The 15,055-nt window shown below is 44.2% G+C and overlaps 1 protein-coding gene across 2 annotated transcripts; it reads left to right on the top strand.

Moving 5' to 3' along the window:
- Positions 1-1,366: 1,366 nt before the first annotated feature.
- HNRNPU (heterogeneous nuclear ribonucleoprotein U) lies at positions 1,367-14,421 on the top strand. Of its 2 annotated transcripts, none has more exons than XM_088524147.1 (14): positions 1,367-2,307; positions 2,994-3,102; positions 3,216-3,289; positions 5,582-5,721; positions 7,090-7,189; positions 8,076-8,188; positions 8,605-8,868; positions 9,136-9,255; positions 9,736-9,864; positions 10,241-10,409; positions 10,940-11,179; positions 11,589-11,791; positions 12,819-12,890; positions 13,291-14,421. In XM_088524147.1, exons 1-14 carry the CDS (start codon positions 1,551-1,553, stop codon positions 13,342-13,344), a joined length of 2,544 nt encoding a protein of 847 aa, XP_088380273.1. In that variant the 5' UTR covers positions 1,367-1,550; the 3' UTR covers positions 13,345-14,421. The 2 variants fall into 2 exon arrangements, with proteins under 2 accessions (XP_088380273.1, XP_088380272.1); XM_088524146.1 differs by having other exon boundaries at positions 2,991-3,102.
- Positions 14,422-15,055: the final 634 nt, after the last annotated feature.

Raw genomic sequence — 15,055 nt, 5'->3', positions numbered from 1 at the left:
CCTACTGAAGTGAGGAAAATCTACCAACCTGCCTTTATATAAGGAAAAGGTTGTGATAACCTCTATCTAGTCTGTACGTACTGCATGAGCAAATTCTTTCTGTCTCTGCTCTAAGAAGACTAAGTACAGTGATAGGCTGAGCTAACCTTGCAGATTGAGTCATGTTTCCTCGGCGTGGATTTGGCTTGACTGGAGACAGAGCTGTGTGTGTGTGCGCGCTTTAAGAGACTGTTTAACTTTCCCTGTACAGTTGAAAACAGTGCTATTTCCTTGTCTCTCCTCCCTTTTCCTGAATGCAGGTGAACTTGATTTGTTGCTTCAAAAGGCCTGTTCCAATACAAGGCAACTTCATGTCAGTACACCTCCCCTAAAATAGGGCTCTATACCAATCCTTCAGTGGTTTAACTTGCATCTCTCCAATTTAAAAAAAAAAAAAAAGAGAAAGAACTTTTTTTTTTTTGCTGGGCCTTCCTAAGGAACCAGGCTGGCGCACAAATTATTGCTTGCCCTGTTCAGCTGTGCTGCTCTCGGCTGTCTCCTCCCCAGCAGCTTTTAATCATATCGGATAAACTCCTCAGTGCACAACTTGGTGGCTGGGCAGCGGGAAGAGGCCTGAGATAGTGCTCTGGGAGGAAGAGCAGCTGTTGGTTAGTTCTGTGCTGAGATCCAGGCCAGCCCTGCTTGTCTGGCCGAGAGCTGAGGCGCCTGGAAACCCTTAGCTAGCCCCATGGCAGAGCTGAGGCGCCTGGAAACCCTTAGCTAGCCCCATGGCTTGTGGCCCAGCTCTGTCTTGTTGCCTGTGAGGTCGGTGCCTGCCTTGTGCTGCTCTAGCCTGTAAAGAAACTGCCGGGTAGCTCTACTCTCGTCCTTATGTAACCGCGCTAACAGGGCTGTACAGGGGGACTATTTCGGGTAGGAGTATTTTCGTTTTCAGTTGAAAGTGCATTTCCAAACCGTGGTGTTTTTTGTGTGTGCAGCACAGGGCAGCCTGGGCCTGCAGAGGGCCCGTGGCTGCCGTGCGCGGAGCCCGCGGCCCCAGCACGGCGCCCTGGGGCGGGGGAGCGCGCTGGGGCCCTGCCCGGGCCTCCTCTCGCGGCGAGGCGGCGGCCCCGCGCTTCCTGCCGCCGCCTGCCCAACATGGCGCCGGGGCGGCGGGCGGCCGGGCCGGGCCTCCCCGGCCCCGCTGCGCTGCGCGGGGGCGGCCGCCTCGCGGCGCGGGGGGGCGGTGCGGGGGCGGTGCGCGCGGACCGGTATTTACGGTAGCGGCGCCGCGCGCGGCGGCCGTTACGGCGGGCGGGGGCGGGGGGGCCGGGCGTACGTGCGCGGGGGCGGGGCGCGGCGCTGCGTGCTCGGCCCCGCGAGGCGCGTCTCCCTCGCGAGCTCGCTGAAAGGATTTGGCGCCAGGCGGGTCCGCTCTGCAGCTGCCGCAGCCGCACGACCGAACCAGCCGCGCCGCCCAGCCAGCGCCTCCCGCCGGGGCCTCCACTCCGAGCCGCCGCCGCCCGAGCACAGAGCCGCCCGCCGCGCCGCGCAGGCACCGAGCCGCCGCCATGAGCTGCTCGCCCGTGAACGTGAAGAAGCTGAAGGTGTCGGAGCTGAAGGAGGAGCTGAAAAAGCGGCGCCTCTCCGACAAGGGCCTCAAGGCCGAGCTCATGGAGCGGCTCCAGGCCGCGCTAGACCAGGAGGAGGCCGGCGGGGGAGGCCCCGCCAGCAGCGCAGTCGAGCCTGGCAACGGCAGCATGGAGGGGGAGGCGGCCGAGAGCGGCGGGGGCGCCGCGCAGCTCCACCAAGGAGGAGGCCCCGACCAGGCCGCGGCCTCCACGGCGGAGGACGACGACGAGGAAGGGCTCGAGGCGGCCGATGGCGACGCCATGGAGCTGGGCGAGGAGAACGGCGAGCGGGCGGGGGCCGGGGGCGGCCCCATGGAAGAGGAGGCGGGCGGCGAGGAGGAGGAAGAGGAGGAGGAGGAGGATGAGAACGGAGACGACCAGGGTTTCCAAGAGGGGGAGGACGAGCTCGCTGACGAGGAGGAGGCCGCGGCCGGGGACGCCAACGGGCACGGCGAGCAGCAGCCACAGCCCCAGCAGCCGCAGCAGCCCCCGCAGCAGCCCCCGCCGCTCCTGCAGCCGCGCGGGGCCGCCAAGGAAGCCCCTGGCAAGAGCGCGGGAGGCGCCGCCTCGGGGTCCCCGGCGGCAGCGGCGGCCGCCCCCGGCGGCGCGGCGGGCCCCGCCAAACAGCCACAGCAGCAACAGAAGAAAGCGGAAGGTGGCGGCGGCGGCGGCCGCCCCGGGGCCCAGGCCGCCGGGGGTGAGTGTGCGCCATGGGCCCGGCGGGGGGGGGGAAGGGGATGTTGAAGAAAGGCCGTTAATCCCGGTGCGGGGGGGGGGGGGGTGTGTGTAACGGCCAGGAGGGCGGTTTCCGGGGTGCGCACGAGGCGGCGGCGCCTCCCCCGCGGGGGGGGGGGTGTCCCGAGGGGGGATTCCAGCTCCCCCCCGTCCCCGCGCCGCGTGCTCGGCGGCTGCGCGGGCCGCGGCGTGGGGGGAGGGGCCGCGGGGGGTGAGGGGAAGGGGCCGGCGGGGGGAGGGGCGGGGCGGCGCGGAGGGGCCGCTGGGGCGCGCTGTGCTGCGCCGCGGCGCGCGGGGCGGCCTGACGTCACTTCCGGCTGCGCGGCGGCGCCGCTACAATGGAGGCGGGAGGAGGCGGCCGCGGCCCTGGCCCTGCCCGCCGGGCGGCCCCGCGCGGGCCTCCCGCGCGCCCGGCCCGCCGGGAGGCGGCGCATGCGGCCGGGGCGTTCTGCAGCGGCCTCCTCCTCGCGCACGCTTTTATACTGCGGAGCAAGCGAAAAAGAAAGTCGGCCGATATTCTACTGCTTTTGTGCTGCCGAGGGGTTTCTTCCATTTCCCCAGAGTTGGAAACGTTATGGATGAATGGCTTTGTTCCCAACTGATTTGGCTACAGTATGTTATTAAAATAAATTAACTCTGTTACAGCAGATGCTAAGACGGAACAAAAACCCGGTGAGAAAAAGAGGGGAGTGAAGAGACCACGTGAAGATCATGGCCGTGGCTATTTTGAATACATTGAAGAAAATAAGTACAGCAGGTACAGAAACTTCTGAGGCTGGGCAGTGTCTTGCGAATTAGAGGTATGGGAAGTATTTCCTATACAGCTCTTAAAATACCAACTTTTTTTTTTTTTTTTCTCTCCTTCTACAGGGCTAAGTCCCCGCAACCACCTGTTGAAGAGGAAGATGAACATTTTGATGACACGGTGGTTTGTCTGGATACTTGTGAGTAAACATGTTTTCCTGTCTTCTGGAAGAGGTAGTGGTATGCTTTTAATTCCAAAACTGCACTTTCTGAAGTGCAAGGCACACCCCCTGATGGACTTTCATTACTAAGTAACTTAAAGATTAGGGTGTTTCTGCTCATTTTCAATATAACAAAGCAACAAAAGTATGCGTGGGTCTTAATGTTAACTTGGTTTTCCCAAGAAATGTGGCATACCATATGACTTACTGAAGAAATCATAACCAAAACACTAACCTGGTAAGTAAACTAAGGTGTGCCTGTGTATAATGAGTGTAGATCATCACTTGGATCACGAGGAATTTATTATTTTTGTGTGGAAAGAATACTTTATTTCAATAAATTTCAGGGATAAGCAATAGAAGGTTGTCTGTGTAGTAGTAGTAGTCTGTGCAGTAGGTTTCCTGTATGACAGGTGGAAGCCCTATTTACATGCAATACAAAGCGGGATTTTTCTGATTTTTAATGAAGTTTTGAAATAAATGGGCCAAAACCTGCTGGAAAAGGATTCGATTCTTCAGTGGGAGGTTGTGTGGGTAGACTGTGTGTGCAAAAGGTGCGACTTTGAGAACCAATCCAAAGGGCATGGGAATTGAGAGCAATGTACAACATTGCCTTCAAAAGAAGCCACCATATAAATATTACTGTTCTAGTACATCGTGACTTGGATTGACTTAAATTTGTATTTTTGAGGGTAAGTATAAGGAATTACTCCAGAATTACTGAACTTGAATAAGCTAGATACTAATTTTTCATAGTGTAAAGGAGAAAAACATTAAAATTTGTCTTTGTAGTATTTCCTAGCAATTCCAGTATTTTTTTCTTCCTAATTAATACTTTGACATGGAAAGAGGCATTCATTTACAGCCCCATAAATGGCTGAATGTGCCGTGTTTGACAATTTGGTAACTAAAATCTAGAATTGTTTGTCTTTTGTCTGTGATTGTTTCTTGGTGGGGAGTTATCTTGTAGGAGTTCCTAGTTTTCCAAATAACTGTGACTAGTAGGTAAGTTTGAATATTAGAACCCACCATTTCTTCTAGAAATGAAACTTCAACATTTTTAGTGTTACTACTTTAGACAAATAAATTCTGTTTTAGTTAAAGGTGTTGTCAGGTTTCTGGTAGCACAGAGTCAGTCATAAGTTCAAGACTGAATTGTGTAACAGCCTGGCTCTCATCTGGACCATAATGATCCAGACATAAGAGATTTAGCATTGTTAAATATGTTTTATTACACATTTTGTAAAAAGGCTAAAACTTAGAATGACAATGAAAACACAGTTCTAAAAGTAACTTGCTCTAGATGGCTCTTTTGTATGTTAGCTTTTTGTTCTTTATGCAAAAACTAAAAATGTTAATGAAAATACACTTGAGTCAAATACTGCAGTTGCAACTAGAGATAACTTTATGCAAGCAAGCTCACATTCGTGGGCGTTTCTAGTCATAAATGGAAAACTGCATTCTTCTGTACTTGAGCAGCATGCACTAGCATGGAGTTTCTTCTGTGGATCCCTAGCTCTTGGGAACTTTAAGGGCTCAATGCTGCACATCATACTACGATTTTGCATTGTCATGTTGAAGGTTACTAGAAAAATAACGTACTGCTCTGAAGATGTAATTAAAGCAAAGGTTTTACTTGTGTTCTTAGGATTTGCTTAGAACGATAGGCAAATTCATAGCGCAGATCTTGTTTCTCGTGTGAAGGAGACTCTCTTGGCACATTCTGTCTGCTTAAGCTACCTGCATCTGACTTGACAGACTTTATTTTAATTGGCTTAATCTAATTGGACTTGATAAATTATTCACCAAAGGCAGCACTAGTTTCAGTACTTAATCTCTTTCTTAGCTGGACACGATAGTAAGAAAACCTAAAATTTAGCATGTAATGTAAAGAGCACTGTGCAGGTTCTGCTGATGTATTGTGCTGCAATGTCTCAGGTAATGGGCTAATAAGATTCAAACAGAACTGATTTTAGTCACTTCTGTCAAAGTAGGTGTGTGTTCCAGGTGCTGCTACATACATGGAATTTGGTGTCAGAATGAACATGGCACCTAGAAAATGCTAGCTAACAAGTAAAGCTTTCAGATTTATATATTTTAGGTATGTTGTATTCAGTTGCTCTGCTGAAAGATGCTGGACGCATGCCAGGCACCAACAGTTTCTCTTAAAACGGTGGAGGTTTGTGCCTTCGAAAACTGGAATTGCATTTAATGCGTAAGACAGTCATACTTACTTTGTAATAGAGTAAATAATGATTTTTATGTTAACAGATAACTGTGACCTGCATTTTAAAATCTCGAGAGACCGGTTTAGTGCTTCCTCTCTGACCATGGAAAGCTTTGCTTTTCTTTGGGCTGGAGGAAGAGCCTCCTATGGAGTTTCTAAAGGCAAAGTCTGCTTTGAGATGAAGGTGAGTTAAACTGATGTTTTGGTGAGAGATCATTCTGTGTGCCTAAGTATAAATCTGTTCATCCTTTGCCATTTTTTTTCAGTCAAAAATCTTTAATTTAGTTGCCACCAATTCATCTGAATAGAGCATAGGAGCTTTTAGACTGTCTCTTCTATGCCTGTGAAACTGTTCTCAATAAAAAACATCCTAATTAGCAAAACTACTTTTATGTGGACTGCATTTAAAACATGAGCTTGGATTTTTGTGGAATGCGTAACTAACTAATGACCTTAACTTTTGAGCCCAGACTTTCTGTTGGCACCTACTGTGAGATTTGGTGAATGTTGCTAGTCAATATTTGGTGTTACTTCCTGAAGGTTCTAGAAACGCACACACTCCAGAAGTCCCTTGGAACCTAAATAATTTTATAGGTTCTGTACATAATGTATGGGAAAAGAATTCTACTAAAAGAGAAGGTTGAAAAGGAGAAAGCCTTGCAATAATCACATTTCTCCCACTCACTGAAGGGGGAAGGAATGGAAGGCGCAGAACTTGACTTTGGTTTAACAATGCTTAAGCCTTTTTGCTCATGACTTGTCTGTATATATACATGCTTAGTACTTCCCAGTCCAACCACTGCCAGGAGGAGTGGGTAGCGTTCCCCTTTTTCCACTCCTCTTGAGTGCTTTCTCTCTCTGCTGGTATTTATAACTTGGAAAGGCCGCTAAAGGGCCTTCACTTTTGAATCGATGTCACTTCTGGTCACTGGAATTGAACAGCTGGGCAAAGTGTGGGATGCTGGTCAGTTTTTTGCAAATGTCACCAAACTGACCTAAAGCAGGTTAGAAAGTAGCAGGTTGCCTACAGATTCCAGTACTCTTGGTGGTGTGATTGAATCTGCTTTGAATCTGTTGCTCGAAAGTTGGCAGCTTGCCCAGAAACAATAGTTACTGGAAAGGGATCCATACTGTTTTCTCAGGTCTGTCTAACACAAGTTTTGTTCATGCCCCATTTCACTGCGGAGCAGCTTATTGTTAAATCTCAATATTATGGCAGTTTTTTAAAATGTATATATTAAGGTGTGTAATTTTAATATGATCTCAGAAGGATTGAGTGTTTTGGCCATTAACAGGTACTGCTGTGACTAAGAACTTTGAAGTTATGGGGTGTATCATATCTCTGCTCCTTAGTCAAGAGATGTAAATTTTTAGTGACTGGCTTGTGATTCCACATAACTTAAGCTGAACATGCCTCTCTCTTGCTGAATATGATAATTACTTGCATTTAGCAAGGATCGAAACAAGTACAAAGGTTCCAGATATTACCTTTGTGTTTCCATCTTGCTGGAGTTTAATACTACATACTTTTTAATAAATGATTTAAAAATAGGTTACAGAAAAGATTCCTGTTAAACATCTGTATACAAAAGACATTGACATACATGAAGTGCGAGTTGGCTGGTCACTGAACACAAGTGGAATGTTGCTCGGTAAGATTTAAACGTTTGGTTATTTACGTATTATTTTTGTGTGGTTGAAATTGTCGTTTCTTAAGCTCGCTGAGGAAAAACTTGGTGTTTGTAATCCAAGTGTGCTTTTTTTTTAAAAAAAAAAGGCAGAAAGGCAGTTTTGACTTGAACTATTTATTGGACGCACAGAAAGTGCCTTTTTGGGCATCAAAACTGTTAGGAATAAGTTTTCTTTTTTGTTTTGTTAAGACTAGTCTTAAAAGGAAAATTCCTTGCTAAGTATATTCTTGTTTTGGGGGCAAGGGAGAAGGCACATTCTGGAAGTGGCTAGGAACATAAATTGAACAGTTCATTAGTGTTAATAACTGATACCTGCTGGTGGAATGCCCCTTTGTAGGGGATGTGTATGGTTTGCTATGTTCCAACATCAATGGCTTTCTACTCAAGTGTTTAAGTCTCACCTGAGTCTAGTGACGCTTCCTGTTACCTTCGTTCTTAGCTGTCACATGGGGAGCTGAGGTAAAATTCAGCCTATAAAATGGGGAGGGTCAGGTGCTACTGGCTAGTTCATAAAGCCTAATCAAATATTTGTATTACAAGTGTGTGGGTGCATAAGCAGGTCTTTTGATGTAATACTTATGCTTTCTTTATCTAGCAGTTTAGTTTTATGTAAATGTGAATCTGGAACCAGCAGCGTAAGACTCAAACCCTGGAAAGGGGCAGCACTGATGTTAGATGTTAAGTGAGAATGTTCATTTCTTAAAAGAATGAGCAGTAGTTGTCATGGGAATCAAAGCCTGTTCTAGCAAAAATAAAAGCGTACTCAATGTCATTATATTTATGTATTTATAAAGTTACTGTATGCATGGAAGTTAGACAAAATACATACTTTAAATTACTTCTTCAGGTGAGGAGGAATTTTCTTACGGATATTCGCTGAAAGGAATAAAAACATGCAATTGTGAGACTGAGGACTTTGGTGAGAAGTTTGATGAAAATGATGTGATTGGATGTTTTGCTGTAAGTTTTCACTTATGTTTTCTCTTGAGGGGGAGGGGAGAGGAACTTGAATTTTCCAAGCTGATTTGATGCGAGAAAGGGGTCAACTGAATCCAGAAAAGCTTGGAGCAAGACAAGTAGCCTGATGTAGGGAGGAGGCAGGAATAGCATGCATAATCAACATGGACTGCTGTCAAAGTTTTAAGATTGCATATTCATAGACAAATGTCTCTAAAGCCTTTCTGGAGGGAAAAAAAATAGTTCTTAAGATCATCGTTGGCAGTCAGTCATTGCAAGAGAGGAAGCTTTTAAGGAATTGCATGTAACAGTGTTAAAAAGTTTTGAGTGAATAGTGCTAATACAGTGTAATTACTAATAAGATTTTTCATTATGAAGTGAGTAATTTCATACAAACTGATGCTTTGCTTGAAAAACAGAATTTTGATGGTGATGAAGTGGAGCTCTCGTATTCCAAGAATGGCCAAGAGCTTGGAGTGGCCTTCAAGATAAGTAAGGAAGTCCTCGATGGGCGGCCACTCTTCCCACATGTTCTCTGCCATAACTGTGCAGTTGAGTTCAACTTTGGTCAGAAAGATGAGCCCTACTTTCCTGTACCTGAAGAGTTCACCTTCATCCAGAAGGTTCCCCTGGACGATAGGGTCCGAGGACCAAAGGGGCCTGAGCAAAAGAAGGATTGTGAGGTAAGGTTCTTGTTTGTTGTCTCGAAATTGTTGAAGCAGGTAGACAAAAAGCAGTGGCATTTATTTAAGCTAAGCATACCACGGTACAACTCTTCTCCTTTGTGTTTGGAGAATGATATTGCCTCTTGATAGCCCATGACTTGATTTCACCCACCCACTGCTTACTATTTTAATTGGACTTGCTAATCTTAAGTGTGGCAAAGTTTCCTTTAAGTTGCATATTAAAGAAACAAATTGGTATTTCAAATACATAATTTGTCCTGATAGGTGGTGATGATGATTGGCTTGCCTGGAGCAGGCAAAACTACCTGGGTTACCAAACATGCAGCAGCAAATCCTGGGAAATATAACATTCTTGGGACAAATACCATTATGGACAAAATGATGGTAAGTGGTAATGTGACTTTCCATTTGTTGATATGTTGCACACTTACTGTAAACTTGAGGATTCTCTGCTCCCAGAAAATTATTTGTCTATAAATCTTAAAAAGCAGCTATTAGTTATTTAGCTGCTAGAGAAGATTAAAGATTGAGTTTTACTTCTTGCACACAGCACAGCAGAATTAAGTGCTGTGTATTCTGGTATTCAGATATTGTGTTTCACTTCGTCAGTCTTCAGCATATAAAGTTTTGAATGTGATGAAAATGTACCTTACATTCAACTGTATTGCTTCACCTAGATTTTTTTTTTTTTTTTTTTTTATAAAGACAGACATTTTGTCGAGGCTTTGGGAATTTCAGTTAGTTGAGTTGTTAGCCATTGCCTTGACTTTAACAGTGCTTTAGGATAGATGAAAAATACCTAGCAAAGGAAAACAGCAGCCACATGGATCAGGGCTGCTATAACTCTGGGAAATTTCTCTGTAGGTTGCAGGTTTTAAGCGGCAAATGGCAGACACCGGAAAACTTAACACACTGTTGCAGAGAGCTCCACAGTGTCTTGGAAAGTTCATTGAGATTGCAGCTCGTAAGAAGCGGAATTTCATTTTGGATCAGGTAGAGGCTTCAGTGAAAAAATGTTGAGGAAACTTTGCTATAGGCTACAGTAGTTAAATGGGGTTAAAGTTACATTCTAATAGTGGTGGTTAGTTTCACTTTCACCTAGTGACTTGCTCAAATTCAGGGGATGTGGACTTGAGATATTACTACATATGCTTTATCTGAACTTCTCTGGATTTATGGGATGTGGGAGGAATAGTGTTTTAACACTTGAATATGAGATCGTAACTTTGCATTATGCAACATCTTTATGTCCAGTTATTTGTAAACTTCATTGCAAGTTCTTGTAGAGGTGAAGTCTATACACCATAAGTTGACTTCCTTAACTCTTACAATGACAGCTACGTGTAGTAAGTTACTGCATTTTTTTCAGACAAATGTGTCTGCAGCTGCGCAGAGGAGAAAAATGTGCCTGTTTGCAGGCTTCCAGCGCAAAGCAGTTGTTGTTTGCCCAAAAGATGAAGACTACAAGCAAAGAACACAAAAGAAGGCAGAGGTGGAGGGAAAAGATCTTCCAGAGCATGCAGTTCTCAAAATGAAAGGCATGGAACATAATCCTATACTGTGTTTTAGGATGCTGAGTATCTGTTTAAAGGATTAAGTAAATCTAAAGTCTAAAGATCACGTTATCTTAAACAGTTTTACTTGAGCAAAACTGGAAGACTATTGTAACTGGTAGGATAACACTATATTGTGTTCCCTCTGCTGCAGTCCTTAACACTACTCAGTTATGCTGATAAGCTTCATGCAGATGCACAAAGCTGTCTTGGCATAAAGTGCCCTATTTAAGTGACATATTTGGCAGAAACTGGTACTCTGAGTGGAGGTTTAAAAAAAAAAAAAAAAGATATAGGCAGAATGTTTTCAAGGTTTGGAACAGTACTGGCAATTCCTTGGAGACCCATCATTTATTTCGTCACGCTTACGTTTCCTAAATGTTGAAGTTCTGTAATTTTTGTCCCTACGTGTTGGGAATGCGCGGGGTGGGAGGAAGAAGGGGAGAAAGGCGGTTACTGATCTTTAATTGTAGCTGAATGGAGATGCTGAATACTCAGTGTTTTTGCAATCATAGGGAACTTCACACTGCCAGAGGTAGCGGAATGTTTTGATGAAATAATCTATGTAGAGTTACAAAAAGAAGAAGCTCAGAAGCTCTTGGAACAATATAAAGAAGAAAGTAAGAAATCTCTTCCACCTGAAAAGAAACAGAACACTGGCTCGAAGAAGAATAAAAAGAGCAATAAAAATCAATTTAATAGAGGTCAGAGAGGACGTGGAGGATTCAACATGCGTGGCAATTTCAGAGGAGGAGGTGAGCCTAGCCAGATGATAGGCCTGTAAACTCCAGAGATCAGTCCTGCTAAGAAAAAAGCTTATGTTACTTGAAGTGTAATGATTGTGTTGTGGGAACCTTGATCTCAACTCAAGTGAGGTTAATACCTTGACCTTCATTGCAAAAATGGTCACTAGTTCTTTAAATCTGGAATTATTCATGTAGCTTGAGGTACAGTTTCTGAATTCTTGTTTATTGTCTGATGTTTATTTGTGTAGCATGTTAGGGGTTTTGCATGTTTAAGTTAGTGTTGCTCATGGTGACCAGGTGGCTTGATCTCTTTTGTGCTGAGTTTAGGCATCTCCACTTTTGTACCATCACTAAATTATTTTCTGTTTGTTCAAAAATAGCAATTCAAGCTTGATTCAACCAGTCTTCTCCTCCACAGTTCCTGGCAACCGTGGTGGATACAACCGGCGGGGAGGCAACATGCCCCAGCGAGGTGGTGGAGGTGGTGGCGGTGGCGGCGGCAGCAGTGGTGCCATTGGCTATCCCTATCCTCGGGGCCCTGTCTTCCCCAGCAGGGGTGGCTACTCGAACAGAGGAAACTATAACAGAGGTGGAATGCCCAACAGGGGGAACTACAACCAGGTAATGCCTTTTCAGGGGCTTATTAGCTGAACTGCAGTACTTGAGGCAACACTGCTTGAAAGGTTTGTTACTATGAGTAGCAGCAAACTTGTCTATTTCGCTGTGCTAATCCCATAACAAAAGGCCTAACTTTCTAGTTTGTGCAAGTGCCTAGAGCTCTGAAGATGACCTAAAAAGATCTAGTGCTGTTATGGTGGTTTTGTATTAGACTGTATCTTTCTGGCCAATGAGTTCTGGAAACCTTCTAGGGTGTTGTTTCATGGTAGGTAAAGAGCAGCTTCTGTTTCGGTGCTTTCTGAAAGGCCAGAGTTGCCTTTTTGCAATTAATCTAGATGCAAACACTGAGATGTAATTTAAAAATACATAGTTCAGCATTTAACTTAGGTGCCTGGTAGGAAGCACAGGCGGTAAAGAGTTAAATACTTTTCATCTTAACTGATGAATATCAATGAAAATATTTCAAAAATAGAAAATTTGGATTACTGAAGAGCCAGCAGATGGAGCCCAAGCTAATAAAAATGCCTCATGTTCTTCTAACCCTTATAAACAGGGGAAAAGCAGTATTTTATCTGCCAGCATCAAGGTCTGTTGTATCATAGCTTTTACTTGAAGTTTTGTGAACCAGCTCTTCTGTTCTCAGTTGTATAACCCATATCCTTTGTCTGATCGCATAACAACCTTGTAGCAACTATGGCCTTTCCTAACTAAAAATAGACGAGCTCTTGTATTTTTAGTTGTCCCAATGCAATTTAGCAGCTGGAAAGAGGGTGAGTCAAAACTGGATTAGCAAGGTTTCCAGACCATGAGCAACAGAAGTTTCCTGAGCTGGCTTATTGCGCTGGAGGTTCTTGCCTTGTCCTTAGAAAGTGTCTGCCTGGAGGAAAGGACTGTCAGAATATTTTGTTTGTTAATACAGCCTTGATACTTTATACTGGAAAGCTCATGTGGCATGCAATGTTTTGGGAAGAACAGAAGGATTTCTGAAAAAACTGTCTAGATTAAATAGTTCAAAACTGTTGTCTTGCAGAACTTCAGAGGACGGGGAAATAATCGTGGCTACAAAAACCAATCTCAGGGCTACAACCAGTGGCAGCAGGGTGTAAGTAGTAATAACTTAAACTTTTTCTGTTTGCTGATTGTTAACTGGATGCTATTGGAAATAATTATGGTAGGTGTGTAATAATAAGTAGCAAGATTTTGTGTTAGCCAGGTAATGTTGCTATAAATAGTTATCTCTGTAGAACTTAATCTGGCTTGATGGTCTTGGTGCATCAAGTTTCAGCTATGGTTTAACAATCTTAATGGTGTGTCATAGTTGGCTTCACACTAGAACAGTGAAGTGCACTCAGCTGCCTTCAGTTTAAGAACTTACTGCTATTTGAGAGGATTATAGTCTTAAGATCAAGGAGAACTAGGTGTGTTTTTAAAGAAATCTGTAAGAAATGACCTTGATCTCTCTGATAGTGGGTTAAAATTAACTATTTATCCATTTATTGCAGCAATTCTGGGGTCAGAAGCCATGGAGTCAGCATTATCACCAAGGATATTATTGAATACCCAAATAAATGAACTGATACATATTTCTCCAAAACCTTCACAAGAAGTCGACTGTTTTCTTTAGTAGGCTAACTTTTTAAACATTCCACAAGAGGAAGTGCCTGCGGGTTCCTTTTTTAGAAGCTTTGTGGGTTGATTTTTTTTTCTTTTCTTTTTTTTGTACATTTTTAATTGCAGTTTTAAAGTGATTCGTAAGAGAACCTCAGCATTGTGCACGATAAGAGAATGTGTCAGTATTTCAGGGTTCTACATTTTATCTGTAAAATGTGACTTTTTTTTTACCACAACAAAAGTAAAACGTTGCTTTGTACCTGGTGTCTTTTTATTAAAGAATTTTCTCCTTTTCCCCCCATCCCCCAATTTCTAAGAAACAGTCGTGAGTCATGTCACAATGATAGAAATGTTAGCAACCAGATTCATATAGAGGCTCCTTAGTAGCCCTTATGAATATCATGAGATTATGTAAAGCTCTGTATTACACTCCATCCTCTCTATGAAGCTTCTGGGTGGGGACGGGAGGAGGGGGAGGTAAAAGTTTCTGGCAATAACTAGGACTTTTTTGTAACACTTGGACTTCAATAGATGTTGGGGCAAAGAGGAAACCTGGAGCTGAATAGTGAAGGTGGAGTGTATATAGAAGCTCTTCAAGTTGTAAAAACTTGGTTGCATTATTTGTGGAGGCTCAAACTTGTGAAGGTACAACACCATAATTTCTTTTCCATTTGTTCTGCATTTTGATTCTGAAAAGAAGCTGGCTTTGCCCATTTCTTATTAAACAAAACTTGTTGTAAATCCAGTTGTCTAATGGGATCTATATGAAGTTAGCTGTGTGTCTGTATAACCCTTTCCCCCAAAAATACTGTATACCTAGTGTGCTTGTAGTAGTTACTCCACCATTTTGTAAGCTAATTAAACTGTGAGTCACCCATTTTATATCTAATTTTTAATCATGTCAATTCTCAAATGGGTGTATCTCCTTAGCCTGCTGATTTCCTTTTTCTCTTTAAAGAAAGTGGGTGGAGAAATTTAATTCTAGACGTTTGTTTGCAATAAAATAAACTCATTTTACTCTTGTTTTGGGATTGTTGCCATCAAGGTCTAAAATCCCTTTAAGGCTATAAAGAGGAAGAGATTGTATAAAAGCAAATGATGTTGGATAGTCTTAAGCTCATTACTATGTCAATGCTGAAATACTTGTGTTTCTTTAAAAATCTAAAGTGGTGGTTGCTCTGTTAGAGATATCACATGTATGATCTCACAGCTTAATGTGGCTATATGTGTAGGGCAAAAGACTTCTGAGTTCCACTTATGCATCGTGTAAATCCACTCTATATTGATTGTAAAATAGAAACTAGGGAGGGAGTGGGGAAGAACTGGACAGGAGCTAGGAAAGAAGGCAGGGGGCTGTGGAAGATGAATTCTGGAACCAAACAGAGAACTTCAGCTTAGTTTTAATTGTTATTTTGTTCAGGTATATGCTTTTGTAAAAGTGTAGTGGCAAGGTTAGCTTAGCAACTTACTTACAATTTAATGCCATGTGAGAGTTACGGTGTATGGGTGACAGGCATGTTGCTAACAGGCCCTGGGGCTTGGGATCTGTGCACCCAGCAACTCGTGGTGCCAGGGCCTTCTCCCAGCAGCAGGTGTAGATACTGAGTTGATGTAGTGCGCTTGGATTTCTTTAAAGTGTTAGTCATTTTCTAATAC

Source organism: Tinamus guttatus, unplaced genomic scaffold (assembly GCF_059628265.1).
Source record: "Tinamus guttatus ecotype Peru unplaced genomic scaffold, ASM5962826v1 Tinamus_guttatus_pri_ptg000208l, whole genome shotgun sequence".
In the NCBI taxonomy this organism is placed as follows: Eukaryota; Metazoa; Chordata; class Aves; order Tinamiformes; family Tinamidae; genus Tinamus; species Tinamus guttatus.
The sequence above is the reverse complement of the archived record's forward strand: the minus strand, read 5'-3'. Positions and strand labels throughout refer to the sequence as shown.

Bases quoted from the DNA above. Each gene is read 5' to 3' on its own strand.
- HNRNPU (XM_088524146.1), top strand. From the start codon at position 1,551: ATGAGCTGCTCGCCCGTGAACGTGAAGAAGCTGAAGGTGTCGGAGCTG. The intron at 3,290-5,581 runs GTGAGTAAACAT...TTATGTTAACAG, and splicing joins GGTGGTTTGTCTGGATACTT to ATAACTGTGACCTGCATTTT. The intron at 10,410-10,939 runs GCATGGAACATA...TTGCAATCATAG, and splicing joins TGCAGTTCTCAAAATGAAAG to GGAACTTCACACTGCCAGAG.